This window comes from Pristiophorus japonicus, chromosome 2, assembly GCF_044704955.1.
Source record: "Pristiophorus japonicus isolate sPriJap1 chromosome 2, sPriJap1.hap1, whole genome shotgun sequence".
In the NCBI taxonomy this organism is placed as follows: Eukaryota; Metazoa; Chordata; class Chondrichthyes; family Pristiophoridae; genus Pristiophorus; species Pristiophorus japonicus.
In genome coordinates, this window is record NC_091978.1 from 2767793 (window position 1) to 2785046 (window position 17254).

General features: G+C 47.5%; 1 protein-coding gene across 3 annotated transcripts in view; it reads left to right on the plus strand.

Annotated features, from left to right (window-relative positions):
- Window positions 1-17254, plus strand: part of LOC139235409 (galectin-3-binding protein-like) — a 76616-nt gene that overhangs the window by 42661 nt on the left and 16701 nt on the right. For all 3 annotated transcript variants that reach the window (XM_070866543.1, XM_070866538.1, XM_070866548.1), the window contains exons 4-5: window positions 5190-5321; window positions 8118-8385. In XM_070866543.1, coding sequence (XP_070722644.1) covers window positions 5190-5321; window positions 8118-8385 — 400 coding nt within the window. The remainder of the gene's footprint in view (window positions 1-5189; window positions 5322-8117; window positions 8386-17254) is intronic.

Below are 17254 nucleotides of genomic sequence, written 5' to 3' on the forward strand. Positions count from 1 at the left end.
TACAGGGCCTTAGTGAGGCCTCACCTGGAGTATTGTGTTGCAGTTTTGGTCTCCTAACTTGAGGAAGGACATTCTTGCTATTGAGGGAGTGCAGCGAAGGTTCACCAGACTGATTCCCGGGATGGCAGGACTGACATATGAAGAAAGACTGGATCAACTGGGCTTGTATTCACTGGAGTTCAGAAGAATGAGAGGGGACCTCATAGAAACATATGAAATTCTGACGAGATTGGACAGATTAGATGCAGGAAGAATGTTCCCGATGTTGGGGAAGTCCAGAACCAGGGGTCACAGTCTAAGGATAAGGGGTAAGCCATTTAGGACCGAGATGAGGAGAAACTTCTTCACTCAGAGAGTGGTGAACCTGTGGAATTCTCTACCACAGAAAGTTGTTGAGGCCAATTCGTTAGATGTATTCAAAAGGGAGTTAGATGTGGCCCTTACGGCTAAAGGGAGCAAGGGGTATGGAGAGAAAGCAGGAATGGGGTACTGAGGGAATGATCAGCCATGATCTTATTGAATGGTGGTGCAGGCTCGAAGGGCCGAATGGCCTGCTCCTGCACCTATTTTCTATGTTTCTATATTCCCAGCCTTGGTCACCTTGCAACTTTGTCTCTGTAATGGCTATCAGATTATACCCGTTTATTTATATTTATGCCATCAACTCATCTATCACATTATGAATGCTCAGTGCATTCAGATAAAGAGCTTTTAATTTTGTCTTTATACCATTTTTCCCTGCTCTGAACCCACTTTCTGGTGCACTCTTATGTGTATACACTCTGTCCCTTTCTGTCACGCTGGTTATCATTTCCCCTATTGCTACCCTGCTCTGTTGCCTTCTCCTTTCTCTTTGACTTTTTTAATTTCCCCTCACCTGAACCCCCCCCCACTATTTAGTTTAAAGCCCTCTCTATAGCCCCAGTTATTTGATTCACCAGGACACTGGTCCCAGCCCGGTTCAAGTGAAGTCTGTCCCAACGGAACAGCTCCCTCTTTCCCCAGTACTGGTGTCAGTGCCTCATGAAACAAACCGCTTTTCTCCTACACTAATCTTTGAGCCACACATTTAACTCTCTGATCTGATTGATCCAATGGCAATTTGCTCGTGGCTCAGTTAGTAATCCGGACATTATTACCTTTGTGGTTCTGCTTTTTAATTTAGCCCCTAGCTGCTCATACTCTCTGAGCAGAACCTATCTATGTCGTTGGTACCCACGTGGACCACGACAACTGGATCTTCCCCTCCCAGTCTAAGTTCCCCTCCAGCCCAGAGGAGATGTCCTTAACCCTGGCACCGGGCAGGCAACACAGCCTTCGGGACTCATGCTCTCGGCCCATAGAGAACAGTATCTATCCCTCGAATGATACTGTTCCCTACCACTATAACATTTATTTTTACTCCCCCTGCTTAAATGGCCCCCTGTACCACGGTGCTGTGGTCAGTTTGATCATCCTCCCCGCAGTCCCTGCTCTCGTCCACACAGGGAGCAAGTACCTCGAACCTGTTGGACAAGAGCAAGGGCTGAGGCTCCTCCATCACTACATGCTGTGTCCCCATACCTTCCTGACTCGTAGTCACACCCACCTGTCCCTGACCAAATCTGAAGTGCTTAACCTCAGGGGTGTGACTGCCTCCTGGAACACAGTGTCCAGCTAACTTTCTCCCTCGCTGATGCATCACAATGTCCGAAGCTCGGACTGCAGCTCATCAACACGGAGCCAAAGTTCCTCGAGCTACAGACACTTACTACAGATGTGGTCGCCGTGGATCATACTGGTGTCCACCAGCTCCCACATGCTACACTGCAACACATCACCTGCCTTGCCGTCTCTATTGTATTTTATTTAACTAATTAGGTTTTCAAGTTTTGAAATATCAATTTATCAATGTATATCCCACACCTCCAAATACATCCCGCACCACCAAATACATCCCACCCCCCAAATATACCCCGCACCCCCAAATATAACCCACACCCCAAATACATCCCATCCCTTCAAATACATTCCCCCCCAAATATACCTCGCACCCCCAAATATACCTCACACCCCCAATTACATCCCACCCCTTCAAATGTACCCCACACCCCCAAATATACCCCGCACCCCCAAATATACCCCGTACCCCCAATATACCCAACAACTTCAAATGTACCCCGCACCCCAAAATGTACCACGCACCCCAAAATATGCCACGCACCCCTTCAAATACATCCCACCGGGATGTATTTGGGGGTGTGGGATGTATTTGGGATAATGGGGAACAGGGAAATGGCGGAGACTTTGAACAAATATTTTATATCGGTCTTCACGGTAGAAGACACTAAAAACATCCCAATAGTGGATAGTCAAGGGGCTAATGGGGGTGGGGGGGGGGGAATTAAAACAATCACTATCACTAGAGAAAAAGTACCAGGCAAACTAATGGGACTAAAGGTGGATAAATCCCCTGGACCTGATGGCCTGCATCCTAGGGTTTTAAGAGAAGTGGCTGCAGGGATTGTGGATGCATTGGTTGTAATTTACCAAAATTCCCTGGATTCTGGGGCGGTCCCAGCGGATTGGAAAACTGCAAATGTAACGCCCCTATTTAAAAAAGGAGGCAGACAAAAAGCAAGAAACTATAGACCAGTTAGTCTAACATCTGTGGTTGGGAAAATGCTGGAGTCCATTATTAAGGAAGTACTGGAAAGACCTTTAGAAAATCATATTACAACCAAGCAGAGTTCGGTCAGACCGAGACAGCATGGATTTATGAAAGGGAAGTCACGTTTGACAAATTTGCTGGAATTCTTTGAGGATGTAACGGACAGGGTGGATAAAGGGGAAACCAGTGGATGTGGTGTATTTGGATTTCCAGAAGGCATTTGACAAGGTGCTACATAAAAGGTTACTGCACAAGATAAAAGTTCATGGGGTTGGGGGTAATATATTAGCATGGATAGAGGATTGGCTAACGAACAGAAAACAGAGAGTCGGGATAAATGGTTCATTCTCGGGTTGGTAAACAATAACTAGTGGGGTGCCACAGGGATCAGTGCTGGGACCCCAACTATTTACAATCTATATTAATGACATGGATGAAGGGACTGAGTGTAATGTCGCCAAGTTTGCTGATGATACAAAGATGGGTGGGAAAGCAAATTGTGAGGAGGACACAAAAAATCTGCAAAGGGATATAGACAGGCTAAGTGAGTGGGTAAAAATTTGGCAGATGGAGTTTAATATGGAAAAATGGGAGGTTATCCACTTTGGTAGGAAAAATAGAAAAGCAAATTATTGTTTAAATGGAGAGATTCTACAAAATGCTGTGGTACAGAGAGACCTGGAGATCCTGGTGCATGAAACACAAAAGGTTAGTATGCAGGTACAGCAAGTGATCAGGAAGGCAAGTGGAATGTTGGCCTTTATTACAAGGGGGATGGAGTATAAAAACAGAGAAGTCCTGCTACAACTGTACAGGGTATTGGTGAGGCCACACCTGGAGTACTGCGTACAGTTATGGTCTCCTTATTTAAGAAAGGATATACTTGCATTGGAGATTGTTCAGAGAAGGTTCACTTGGTTGATTCCGGAGATGAAGGGGTTGAGCAGGTTGGGCCTATATTCATTGGAGTTTAGAAGAATGTGAGGTGATCTTATTGAAACATATAAGATTCTGAGGGGGCTTGATAGGGTGGATGCAGAGAGGATGTTTCCCCTCGTGGGAGCATCTAGAACCAGGGCCCATAGTCTCAGAATAAGGGGCCGCCCATTTAAAACTGAGATGAGGAGGAATATCTTCTTTCAGAGGGTTGTAAATCTATGGAATTCTCTGCCCCAGACAGCTGTGGAGGCTGGGTCAATGAATAAATTTAAGGTGGAGATAGACAGATTTTTGAGCGATAAGGGAATAAAGGGTTATGGAGAGCGGGCAGGGAAGTGGAACCGAGGCCAGGATCAGATCAGCCATGATCTTATTGAATGGCAGAGCAGGCTCGAGGGGCCGAATGGCCGACTCCTGCTCCTATTTCTTATGTTCTTATGTTTGGTGGTGTGGGGAATATTTGGAGGCAGTGTGTGTATTTTGGGAGTGCGGTGTATATATGGGGGCACGAGATGTATTTGTAGTCCCAGAGGGTTGTGAATCTGTGGAATTCTCTGCCTAAGGAAGCAGTTGAGGCTAGCTCATTGAATGTATTCAAGTCACAGATAGATAGATTTTTAACCAATAAGGGAATTAAGGGTTACGGGGAGCGGGCGGGTAAGTGGAGTTGAGTCCACGGCCAGATCAGCCATGATCTTTTTGAATGGCGGTGCAGGCTCGAGGGGCTAGTTGGCCTACTCCTGTTCCTAATTCTTATGTTCTTATATATTTCGAGGCACGGGGTGTATATGAGGGTGTGGGGTATATTTGGTGGCGTGGGGTTTTATTTGGTGTCACGGGGTATATAGTTGAGGGTGCAGTGTATATATGTGGGCATGGGATGTATTTGGAGGCACAGGGTATATTTGGAGGCACAGCGATTATTTGGAGGCTTGGGGTGTATATCAGGGTGCGGGGTATATTTGGGGGCTCGGGGTGTATATGAGGTTGTGGGGTGTATAAGAGGGAGCGGGGTTTATTTGGGGGTGTATATGAGGGTGTGGGGTATATATGGAGGTGCGGGGTATATTTGGGGGTATATATGAGGGAGTGAGGTATATTTGCGGGCTCGGGGTGTATATGAGGGTGCGGGGTATATATAACGGAGCGATATATATTTGGGGTGTATATGAGGGAGCGAGGTGTATTTGGGGGTATATATGAGGGAGCGAGGTGTATTTGGTGTCTATACGAGGGTGAAGGGTATATTTGGGGTGTATATGAGGGTGCGGGGTATATTTGAGGGTGTATATGAGGAAGCGAGGTATATTTGGGGTGTATACGAGGGTGCAGGGTATATTTGAGGGTGTATATGAGGAAGTGAGGTATATTTGGGGTGTATACGAGGGTGCAGGGTATATTTGGGGTGTATATGAGAGAGCGAGGTGTATTTGGGGTGTATATGAGGGTGCGGGGTATATTTGAGGGTGTATATGAGAAAGCGAGGTATATTTGGAATGTATATGGGATGCGGATCTTGCTGTGATGATGAGTGCTGTTGATGGAGTCTCTCGATGCCTTTCTCGGGCCCTGTATTATCTGCGGACTCTCTCCCCTCCAGGCTCCGGATCCATCCTGCTGGACGATGTTTTCTGCACCGGATCGGAGACCTCTCTCACTCAGTGTAAAAGCAAAGGCTGGAAAATTCACAACTGTCAACATTCGGAAGATGCTGGTGTTCGCTGTGACCCACGTAACAACCTTACTGATCCTCGCACAGGGCACGGCCTGGGGTCTGGAGGAGGGGGGAGAGAGCCTGGGGCTGGGGAAGGGGGGAAGAGAGAGCCTGGGGTCGAGGGGAGGAGGGAGCCGAGGGCTGGGCGGGGCGAGCCTGGGGCCTCGAGTCTGGGAGAGGGGGGAGAGTCTGGGGGAGGGGAGGGATTGGGGCTGGGGGAGGGGAAGTCTGGGGCTGGGGGAGAGCGGAATTGGGACTGGGGGAGGGGGAGAGATTGGGGCTGGGGGAGGGGGAGTCTGGGGGAGGGGGGGAATTCGGTCTGGGGGAGGGGGAGAGATTGGGGCTGGGGGAGGGGGGAAGATTGGGGCTGGGGGAGGGGGAGTCTGGGGGAGGGGGGAAATTCGGTCTGGGGGAGGGCAGAATTGGGGCTGGGGGAGCGGGAGAGATTGGGGCTGGGGGAGGGAGGGGGAGCCTAGGGCTGGGGGAGGGAGAGATTGGGCCTGCGGCAGAAGGAGCCTGGGCCTTGGGCCTGAGGGAGGGGGAGATTGATGCTAGGCGGTGTCATGTATTCAACCAGTATTGTAACCCATGTATAATCTGACCGATCCATCCGCCTTGAGCACCGGCACAATCGGGCTCGCCCAGTCACTGAATTCGACTGGCGAGATGAAGCCTTCCCTCAACAGGCGGTCCAATTCGCATTCTATCTTTTCCCGCATCACATACAGCACCGCTCTGGCCTTGTGGTGTACTGCCCTGGCGTCCGGGTTTATGTGAATCACTACCTTGGCCCCCATGAAAGTGCCAATGCCGGGTTGAAATAATGAGTCAAATTTGTCCAGGATCTGTGAGCATGATACTCGCTCCACAGAGGAAATTGCATTGACATCGCCCCATTTCCAGTTCATGACAGCAAACCAACTCCTCCCCAGTAGTGCGGGACCGTCCCCTGGGACAATCCAGAGTGACAACCTGTTCTCCGAATCTTTGTGGGTCACGACTACCGTGGTGCTGCCTAGCACCGGAATGATCTCCTTTGTGTAAGTCCGTAGCTGTGCGTCAATCGGCGATAATTTTGGCCTCCTGGCCTTGGACACCCACAACTTTTCGAATTGTTTGATACCCTTCAGGGACTGGCTGACCCCCGTGTCTAGCTCCATTGATACTGGGATGCCATTGAGGAGCACTTTCATCATTATCGGTGGTGTCCTGGTGTATGAACTGTATACGTGCTCCACATGAACTCGCTGAACTTCAGCTTCCAGCGATTTCCCCCAGCATTCATTTCTGCAATTTCTGCAGGTATTTTGCTCATCTCTGCAAACTCCGGCTGAGTGTGTGTCTCCATGCCTCCAACATAAGCTGCTGTTGGAAACAAAAGGTCCCTTGCCAGTCGATCGTCCCTGACTGCCCCTGTGTCTCTGTCGAACTCCCCCTCTGGGTTCGACTACATGTTGGGACATGCCTGATTGCCCCTGTCTGCCTGGAGAACTGTGTGCTGCTTTAACAATGTTGTATCTCTGTCCCAACCATTCCTTAACACAGTACCTCTCGTCTGTTCTGCTAGTGGCCATGCTCGCATGGTTTAAATCCCAGGTTCTCGTCGCCATTGATAGGTCCTTAATACACAGTATAAATGCACACGAGGCCCATGCTTGAGAGGTCAGTCTGTGACCTGTCCTTTATTCCTTAGCACTCAAGTGATGGAAGTGGGTGGAGCTTCCCCTTTTATACCTGAAGGTCCAGGTTAGGAGTGTCTCCCACAAGTTCACCACCTAGTGGTCATTGTTCTCACAGCGTACAACTTAGGTCAGATCATACATGGGTTACAATGCTGGTTGAATACATGACAGGCGGAGGAGCCTGGGGGAGAGGGTGTGGCTCTGCCTGAGGCTCGGTTGGCAGGGCATGGCGGGGGGCCGGTGTGAGCCATTTCCCTTGCCCAGCCTTTCCTCCAGAGCCTGGGCCTCTGGCCTATCCCCAAAAACTCTGATGTGAGTAGGGTCCCAGGCACCAGTCCATAGCCTCACACAATTCTGCTGGGCACATCTGGAACTGTATCTCGCACCCCCACCCTTACTCCCCCCACTACACTGTCCCATCAAACACTCCCAGGGCAGGTACAGGGGGTTAGATACAGAGTAAAGCTCCCTCTACACTGTCCCATCACACACTCCCAGGGCAGGTACAGGGGGTTAGATACAGAGTAAAGCTCCCTCTACACTGTCCCATCAAACACTCCCAGGGCAGGTACAGGGGGTTAGATATAGAGTAAAGCTCCCTCTACACTGTCCCATCAAACACTCCCAGGGCAGGTACAGCACGGGGTTAGATACAGTGTAAAGCTCCCTCTACACTGTCCCATCAAACACTCCCAGGGCAGGTACAGCACGGGTTAGATACAGTGTAAAGCTCCCTCTACACTGTCCCATCAAACACTCCCAGGGCAGGTACAGCACGGGTTAGATACAGAGTAAAGCTCTCTCTACACTGTCCCATCAAACACTCCCAGGGCAGGTACAGGGGGTTAGATACAGAGTAAAGCTCCCTCTACACTGTCCCATCAAACACTCCCAGGGCAGGTACAGGGGGTTAGATACAGAGTAAAGCTCCCTCTACACTGTCCCATCAAACACTCCCAGGGCAGGTACAGGGGGTTAGATACAGAGTAAAGCTCCCTCTACACTGTCCCATCAAACACTCCCAGGGCAGGTACAGGGGGTTAGATACAGAATGTGTTTGGATGTGAGGGGCCGGTTCTGGGTGTTGCGCTGAATAACTGTAGCTTGCTCAGTGCCCGTGTCTGTTTTTCAGGAACGTTACAGGGAATCTATGGGTATAGCCTGGATCTCACAGCGGAATTTTATGAATCGTTAAACCAGTTATACAACAATCGGAGTAACTGTGACATGTACATCTCGGTGACAACTCTGGAGAACAACCAGGAGGAGATGAGATTGTGCGTACACAGGCTGATCTTCGCCATGCACACTGACGGGAACTTGATCAGCAAGAGCCACAACACTACATTCCACATGGTCGTGTCTCACGACTGTGTGCAACGTGTCGATGACTTCATCAGGTATGTCCCAACTGTAATGTATTTACTTCATGGGTTATTTGCTTAATAATTCATAGCAACACATTGCTATTAAGAACTAGTTGGTTTGTTAGCAAAGGTTTAACAATCACACGACACATTACCGGTTCATCCACCAGGCTCACAACCACCTGACCCATCGTGGATCCCCCGAACCCAACTGGCTGGGGTTTTATTGAGTCTTGTGAACATCACGTGACTGGCTAAGCCACTCCCATCTCAACAGCTCTGCAACTATTTGAGTAGAAACTTTAAATCAAGTGCCTGAAACAGCTCCACAACTATTTTTGTGAAACGATAAATCAAGTGCCCCCATTAATGGGTCACTAAAACTGGCAAATTAAACAAATTAAACTTTAAACGATCAAATTTGAATTTGGTTGCCGGGGGTGATGACGCACTCCAGTCCCTCCGGCGCCCACCTCTCGCGGAAGGCCGCGAGCATACCGGTGGACACCGCGTGCTCCATCTCCAGGGACACCCTGGCTCGGATGTAACCGCGGAAGAGAGGCAGGCAGTCAGGCTGAATGACCCCCTCGACCGCCCGCTGCCTGGACCAGTTAATGGCCACCTTGGCCATGCCCAGGAGCAGTCCTACGAGGAGGCCCTCGGACCTGCCCGCTCCCCTCCGCACAGGGTGTCCAAAGATCAGGAGTGTGGGACTGAAGTGCAGCCTGAATTTGAGGAGCAGCCCCTTCAAGTATTGGAACAGGGGCTGCAACCTCACACACTGAACATACACATGGAACACGGACTCCTCTAGACCGCAAAAATTGCAGGTGGCCTGGGAGCCCGTGAACCGACTTAAAAACCTATTGCATGGACTGCTCCGTGCAGCACCCTCCAGGCCAAGTCCCCAATAAGTAAAGGGAGGACTCCCGCGTAGAGAGCCCTCCATTGGGGACCCCCGCCTCCTCCGGACGGCAAGATTCGACAGCTCTACGAACCTGTGAGCATACTCACAGGTCACACATTACACCCACCACAGTGTGACATCAGTGAATCACCAGACCTCCAGCCAACCAGTGGGTAATATATCAGCATGGATAGAGGAATGGCTAACGAACAGAAAACAGAGTCGGGATAAATGGTTCATTCTCGGTTTGGCAATCAGTAACCAGTGGGGTGCGGCAGGGATCAGTGCTGGGACCTCAACTATTTACAATCTATATTAACGACTTGGAGGAAGGGACTGAGTGTAACGTAGCCAAGTTTGCCGACGTAGAACGATAGGAGGAAAAGCAATGTGTGAGGAGAACACAAAAAATCTGCAAAAGGACATAGACAGGCTAAGTGAATGGGCAAAAATTTGGCAGATGGAGTATAATGTTGGAAAGTGTGAGATCATGTACTTTGGCAGAAAAAAAATCAAAGAGCAAGTTATTATTTAAATGGAGAAAGATTACAAAATGCTGCAGTACAGCGGGACCTGGGGGTACTTGTGCATGAAACACAAAATGTTAGTATGCAGGTACAGCAAGTGATCAGGAAGGCCAATGGAATCTTGGCCTTTATTGCAAAGGGTGTTATATATGTAAACCTGTATATACCTTGTGTAGCCACCAGATGGCTCATCCCCTGGAGTCCCAAGGGATCCCACAATCCCTTGGGAGCACAGGTACTTAAGGAGGCCTCACAGGCTGGAGAGGCACTCTGGAGACCTGCAATAAAAGACTAGGGTCACACTTTACTTTGAGCTCACAGTATCCAGTCAGACTCTTTATTGATACATAACAACTGGTGACGAGATACAGATGACGAACCCAATGATGCAGAGAACAGTGGGCATCGTGGAGAAATTTTCAGAGGGAGATGATTGGGAAACTTTCGTGGAGCGACTCGACCAATACTTCGTGAACAATGAGCTGGAAGGAGGAGCGAACGCTGCCAAACGAAGGGAGATTCTCACCGTGTGTGGGGTACCAACGTATGGCCTCATGAAAAATCTGCTTGCTCCTGCGAAACCCACAGAAAAATCATACGATGATTTGTGCACACTGGTCCGGGAGCATCTGAACCCGAAGGAAAGCGTTCTGATGGCGAGGTACCGGTTCCACACCTACAAAAGGTCTGAAGGCCAGGAAGTGGTGAGTTATGTCGCCGAGCTAAGATGCCTTGCAGGACATTGCGAATTTGAAGGACATTTGGAGCACATGCTCAAAGACATTTTCGTACTTGGCATTGGCCATGAAGTGATACTTCGCAAACCTTTGATTGTAGCGACCCCAACATTGAGTAAAGCCATAGCGATAGCCCAGGTGTTCATTACCACCAGTGACAATACCAAACAAATCTCTCAGCACATGAGTGTTGCTACAAGTATTGTGAACAAATTGATGTCGTTTTCAAATCGCAACATACAGAGCAGGCCCCACATACCTGCAGCTGCACATCCGCAGATGTCTCAGAGTCCACCATCAAGGGTGATGAATGCAAGGCTATTAACACCTTGTTGGCGCTGCAGGGGTGATCATCGTTTCCATTCATGCCGCTTCAACGGGTATGTTTGCAAGGGCTGTGGAACAATGGGACACTTCCAACGTATGTGCAGGCGAGCTGCAAACCCTGTTAATCCTGCAAACCACCATGTTGCAGAGGAGGACAGATCCACGGCGGATCATGATGAACCACAAAGTGTCCCCCGATAATGCTGATGGTTGAATTGAATGAACTCCCGGTGTCCATGGAGCTGGACACGGGCGTGAGCCAATCCATTAGGAGCAAAAAGACTTTCAATAAATTGTGGTGCAGCAAGGCCTCAAGGCCAGTCTTGACTCCCATTCATGCGAAACTGAGAACTTACACAAAGGAACTAATTCCCGTAATCGGCAGTGTACTGTAAAGGTTTCCTACGATGGAGCAGTGCACAAGCTACCACTCTGGGTGGTACTGGGCGATGGTCCCACGCTGCTCGGCAGGAGCTGGCTGGGAAAGAACTGGGATGATGTCCGAGCACTCTCGTCTGCTGACAACACTCGTGTGCCCAGGTCTTAAACAAGTTCCCTTCGCTGTTCGAACCAGGCATCGGGAAGTTCCAAGGAGCAAAAGTGCGGATCCACCTAATTCCGGGGGCGTGACCCATCCATCACAAGGTGAGAGCAGTACCGTACCTGATGAGAGAAAGGTTAGAGATCGAGCTAGACCGGCTGCAACGAGAGGGCATCATTTCACCGATCGAATTCAACGAATGGGCCAGTCCGATTGTCCCAGTCCTCAAGGGAGACGGCCCGTCAGAATCTGTGGTGATTACAAAGTAACTATCAATTGTTTCTCCCTGCAGGATCAATACCCACTACCAAAGGCTGATGACCTTTTTTGCTACACTGGCAGGAGGAAGGATGTTCACGAAGCTGAACTTGACCTCGGCCTACATGACAGAGGAGTTGGACGTTTTATTGAAGAGCCTCACCTGCATCAACATGCACAAAGGTCTCTTCATCTACAACAGATGCCCATTTGGAATTCGATCAGCAGCAGCGATATTCCAGAGAAAAATGGAAAGCTTACTGAAGTCAGTCCTGTGCACGGTGGTCTTCCAGGACAACATCTTGGTTACAGATTGGGACACAGTTGAGCATCTGCAGAACCTGGAGGAGGTTCTTAGTCGACTCAACCGCGTGGGGCTCAGGTTAAAATGCTCAAAGTGCGTTTTCCTGGCGCATGAAGTGGAGTGCCTGGGGAGAAGAATCGCGGCGGACGGCATCAGGCCCACCGATTCGAGCATGGAGGCAATCGAGAAAGCACAGAGCATAACGGAGTTGCGGTCGTTTCTAGGACTCCTGAACGACCTTGGTAACTTCTTACCAAGTCTCAGCACACTGTTAGAACCACTGCACACCTTACTGCGTAAAGGAGATTAATGGGTTTGGGGCAAAAGCCAAGAAAATGCCTTTGTAAAAGCGAGAAAATTGTTATGTTCAAACAAATTGCTTGTGTTGTACGATCCATGTAAACGTTTGGTACTAGCATGTGATGCGTCGTCATATGGTGTCGGGTGTATATTGCAAGCTAGTGAATCTGGGAAATTGCAACCGGTTGCTTATGCATCCAGAAGTCTGTCTAAGGCTGGGAGAGCCTACATCATTAGCGTTAGCGTATGTTTATGGGGTGAAGAAAATGCATCAATACCTGTTTGGGTTCAAATTCGAATTGGAAACCGACCATAAGCCACTTTTTCCGAAAGTAAGGGGATAAATACGAATGCATCGGCCCACATCCAGAGATGGGCACTCACATTGTCCGCATACAACTATACCATCCGCCACAGGGCAGGCACAGAAAACTGTGCCGATGCTCTCAGTAGGCTGCCATTGCCCACCACGGGGGTGGAAATGACACAGCCCACAGATTTAGTCATGGTTATTGTCATATATTCACAGAGCACAAGCACACACAGCTTCCAACATGGCAGGCAGCTCTCTCGGAAGCCTCCGGAATCTGCCTGGTTCTGTTTAATTATTAACTATGCAGTTGCAGTACACAATACATCCACATCCACAGTGTGGAGCTACAAACATCACAAGCTTACAGACATTACACTTCTTTCTCCTTAATGAAGAAGTTATTATAACAAACATCACACATAACTTTCATGTTTATACATAACACAGGATATAGACTTATTTTTTTCCATATTTACAAATTTAACTTCACCACTTGTTTTCTGTTTCGAAGAGGATAACTTCGCTCTCGAACTGAACCTTCCAAACACTCATTCGAGGCTCATCCTGAGGAATGTTTCCCTCCACGGAATTTCCTTGATTTTCATTTGAACTCACTCTAACTTCAGGCTCTTTGTTTTCCTGACTCGGACTCAGACTTTCATTCTGATTCTCTCCTGGATTTGTTTCCAGTACATTGGATTTAGGATTTGCTACTGGTGTATCAAAACTCTCTGATGAGTCAGAAATAATTGCATCATTTCCACCTTCAACTCCTTCCATGGCTGTAGGTAAAATATGATCAATATGAACAAACCTAACCTGTCCATTACCAAATATATGCGAGGACCACATATCTTCACCACTCTTCCTGGTAACCACTTTACCCATTTATGGTAATGGTTCTTCACTCTCTCCTTCTGGTTTAATTTCACACTTCTCTCTTTTACTCTACCTCTATCATGATTCTCTTTCTGTCAATTGTGTCTCTTCTACGGACTGTGCCAAATTTGGCTTTAACAACGAGAATCTGGTTCATGGCTGTCGTTTGAGAAACAACTCTGCTGGTGTTCTACCAGTAGTTGTATGAGGAGTATTTCAATATGTAATCAAAAAATTAGCCAATTTGTGATCCAATGACAACTGTCGTTTCCTTGGATTTGGATCTAACATTTGTTTTATGAGGGCATGTTTTACAATTTGTACAGTGCGCTCTGCTGCACCATTCGAAGCAGGATGGTATGGTGGAACCTTGGTATGTTTCACACCATTTTTGCTTGTGAATTGTGCAAATTCTTCTGAACGAAATTGTGATCCATTATCCGAAACAATTTCTTCAGGGAGGCCAAATGAAGAAAATAATTTTCGTAAAATGTCCAATGTTTTACTTGTTGTTATTTTCCACATTGGAAACACCTCAACCCACTTCGAATGGCTATCAATCACAATGAACAATTGTTGTCCTTCTAACTCATAAAAATCAATATGTAGCCTTTACCACACCCTGGGAGGTCATTTCCATGGCTGTAATGGTACTGGTCATGGTTGCTTACTTACCGATTGACATTTCGAACACTGACTCACGATGTACTCTATATCTTTATCAAGACCTGGCCATAAATAACTGTGTGCAAAACTCTTGGTCAAGCACATTCCCAGGTGCTGGTCATGGAGGTCTCCTAATAATTTGGAACTGAATTTATTTGGTATAACCACTCTTGCACCCCACATGATACAATCTTTATCGACTGATAATTCATTCCTACGAATGAAGAATGGATGTGTATCTCTGTCTGTTACCTGGTTTGGCCATCCATTTGCAATATACTCATACACCTTTGACATCACTGGATCACATTTGATTGCTCTATCAATCTCTTCAGCTGTGACTGGCAGTTCATCAATGTATGAAAAATAAAACACTTCTTCCCTATCGGGTGTAACTTGTGATGGGGAAGGCAATCTAGACATAGCATCAGCATTACTGTGATCAGCTGATCATCTGTATTCAATATCATGTGTATATGCTGACAAGATCAAAGCCCATCTCTGCATTCGGGCTGCAGCTAATGTTGGAACTGGGGACTTTGGATGGAGGATTGCTGTTAGGGGCTTATGGTCCGCAGCGATGGTAAACTTATGACCATACAAGTATTTGTGAAACTTCTTGACCCCAAAAATTAATGCCAAAGCTTCCCTTTCAATTTGTGCATAATTACTCTCCCTGGCACTGAGAGTGCGTGAAGCAAAAGCAATTGGTTTCTCCTCCCCACTATGTGATACATGAGAGATCACTACCCCAACTCCATACGGAGAGGCATCACATGCTAGCTTAATCTCCTTAGATATGTCATAGTGAACTAACATGGTGCTCTCTACCAATTTGCTTTTACACTCCTTGAATACTGTATCGCATTCTTTTGACCACTTTTCAAAAGTTCATTCAGTGGATGTAATACTGTCGCCAAATTTGGTAGGAACGTCCCATAATAGTTCAAAAGACCCAAGAATGAACGAAGTTCAGTGACATTCCTGGGAGTGGGTGCATTTCTAATTACATCCAATTTTTCCATGGTTGGATGTAAACCATCTTTGTCTACTCTGTACCCTAAGTACTCCACTGAGTTTTTAAATAATTCACACTTACGAGCGGACACGCGTACTCTGTGCTTCTCTAGCCGTTTGAGGACTTCATTCAATATGTTATTATGAATTTGCCTATTTGGTGATGAAATTAGCATGTCATCCAAATAACATACTACTCCTTCAATACCTTGCAAAATCTGGATCATCACCCCTTGGAATATGGCAGGGGCGGAAGACACTCCAAACGGTAGCCTATTAAATTGATATAGGCCTAGATGAGAATTTATAGTCAAACATGACTTGGATTCCTCATCTAGTTCAAGCTGTAAGTAGGCATTCGTAAGATCCAGTTTTGAGAAGATCTGACCACCTGTCAGTGTTGTGAACAAATCTTCTATATTCGGCAATGTATTGGGGACATTACCCTCTAGAACCTGGTTTACGGTTACTTTATAATCACCACACAATCTTACCTTACCATCGGACTTAGGTACCACAACAATGGGTGTAGCCCAATTACATCAATCTATCTTACAAATAATGTTCTCAGTCTCTAGTCTTTTGAGTTCTTGCTCAACTTTCTCCTTGAGTGCATATGGTACGGAACGTGGCTTGTAGTAAACCGATCTAACGTCCTTCTGTACCCTGACACGCACCTTGAAGCCTTGGATCGGAGCCCGTTTCACAGAATATCTTCGGATACTGCTTGATAACCTCATCCGTTGATGAAAATCTCGCTTCCACACAGAAAATCTTACTCCAATCCAGCTTCAGTGAGCTCAACCAATTTCTTCCTAGTAAGGCAGGCTTGTCTCCTTTCACTACTATTAGAGGCAAGTTTTGAAATTGATCTTTATATTTCACTGGTACGGTGATACGACCTACCACAGGAATTTTCTCTCCCGAGTAGCCTCGCAGCTCTATCTTGGATTTCTCCAGTTGGAAATCACGCAATTTGTCGCGGTACAGTGACTCCGGTACTACACTCACGGAGGCACCTGTGTCAATTTCCATTGGTATCTTGAATCCCGCAACATCTATGTGGATTTTGGTGCTTTCCGAATCGCTGTCCATTAACCTCGTGCTCCTGATGACGTGTAACTCTAACATCTCCTCATCCTGTTGTTGTTCTTCCATGCTATGTAGTCTCTTGGGATTTCTACTCATAGCTTTGAACGCTGGGCTCACAGCTTTAGAAGCTGGTTTACCCTTCAGTCGGCATGCCTTCGCAAGATGCCCAGTCTTTCTGCAGAAGAAACACTCTGCCTTCATGTATGGACAACTTTGAGCAATGTGTTGTCCCAGGCACCTATAGCATGACTACGACGCTCTGTTAGAATTTCCAGTTTCTGAGACGTTTGGCCCCCATCATCTTTTACTTTGAACCTGCAGGTGATTTACCTCGGTTGACTGACGACCGTAATTATTATTTAATTCTCGGGAATATTGTTCGGCCATGCCCATCGACCTCGCTGTCTGACAAGCAATCTCAAAAGTCAAGTCATCCGTCGTCAATAACTTCCTTCTGATCGCATTATTTCTCACCCCACAAACAAAACAATCCCGTAATGCTCGGTTTTAATCATGGTTATGGAAGCATTCGAGAGTGAGCAATCACAGCCCGACAGATTAGAACCTGGACGAGCCAGGACCCCTTACTGTCCCTAATAAAAAGCTGTGTGCTTCACGGGAGCTGGTCCAGTGTCCCAGTGGAAATGCAGGAAGAGATTAAGCCGTACCACCGGCGCAAAGATGAAATGTCTATACAGGCAGACTGCCTTCTGTGGGGTAACTGGGTAGTGGTCCCCAAGAAGGGAAGGGACACTTTCATCGGTAACCTCCACAGTACCCACCCAGGCATTGTAATGATGAAAGCGATAGCCAGATCCCATGTGTGATGGCCTGTTATCGATGCGGACTTAGAGTCCTGCGTGCAAAATGTAACACATGCTCGCAGTTAAGCAAATCACCCAGGGAGGTGCCACTAAGTTTATGGTCTTGGCCCTCCAAACCGTGGTCCAGGGTCCACGTCGACTATGCAGGCCCGTTTTTGGGTAAAATGTTCGTTGTGGTTATAGACGCGTATTCCAAATGGATTGAATGTG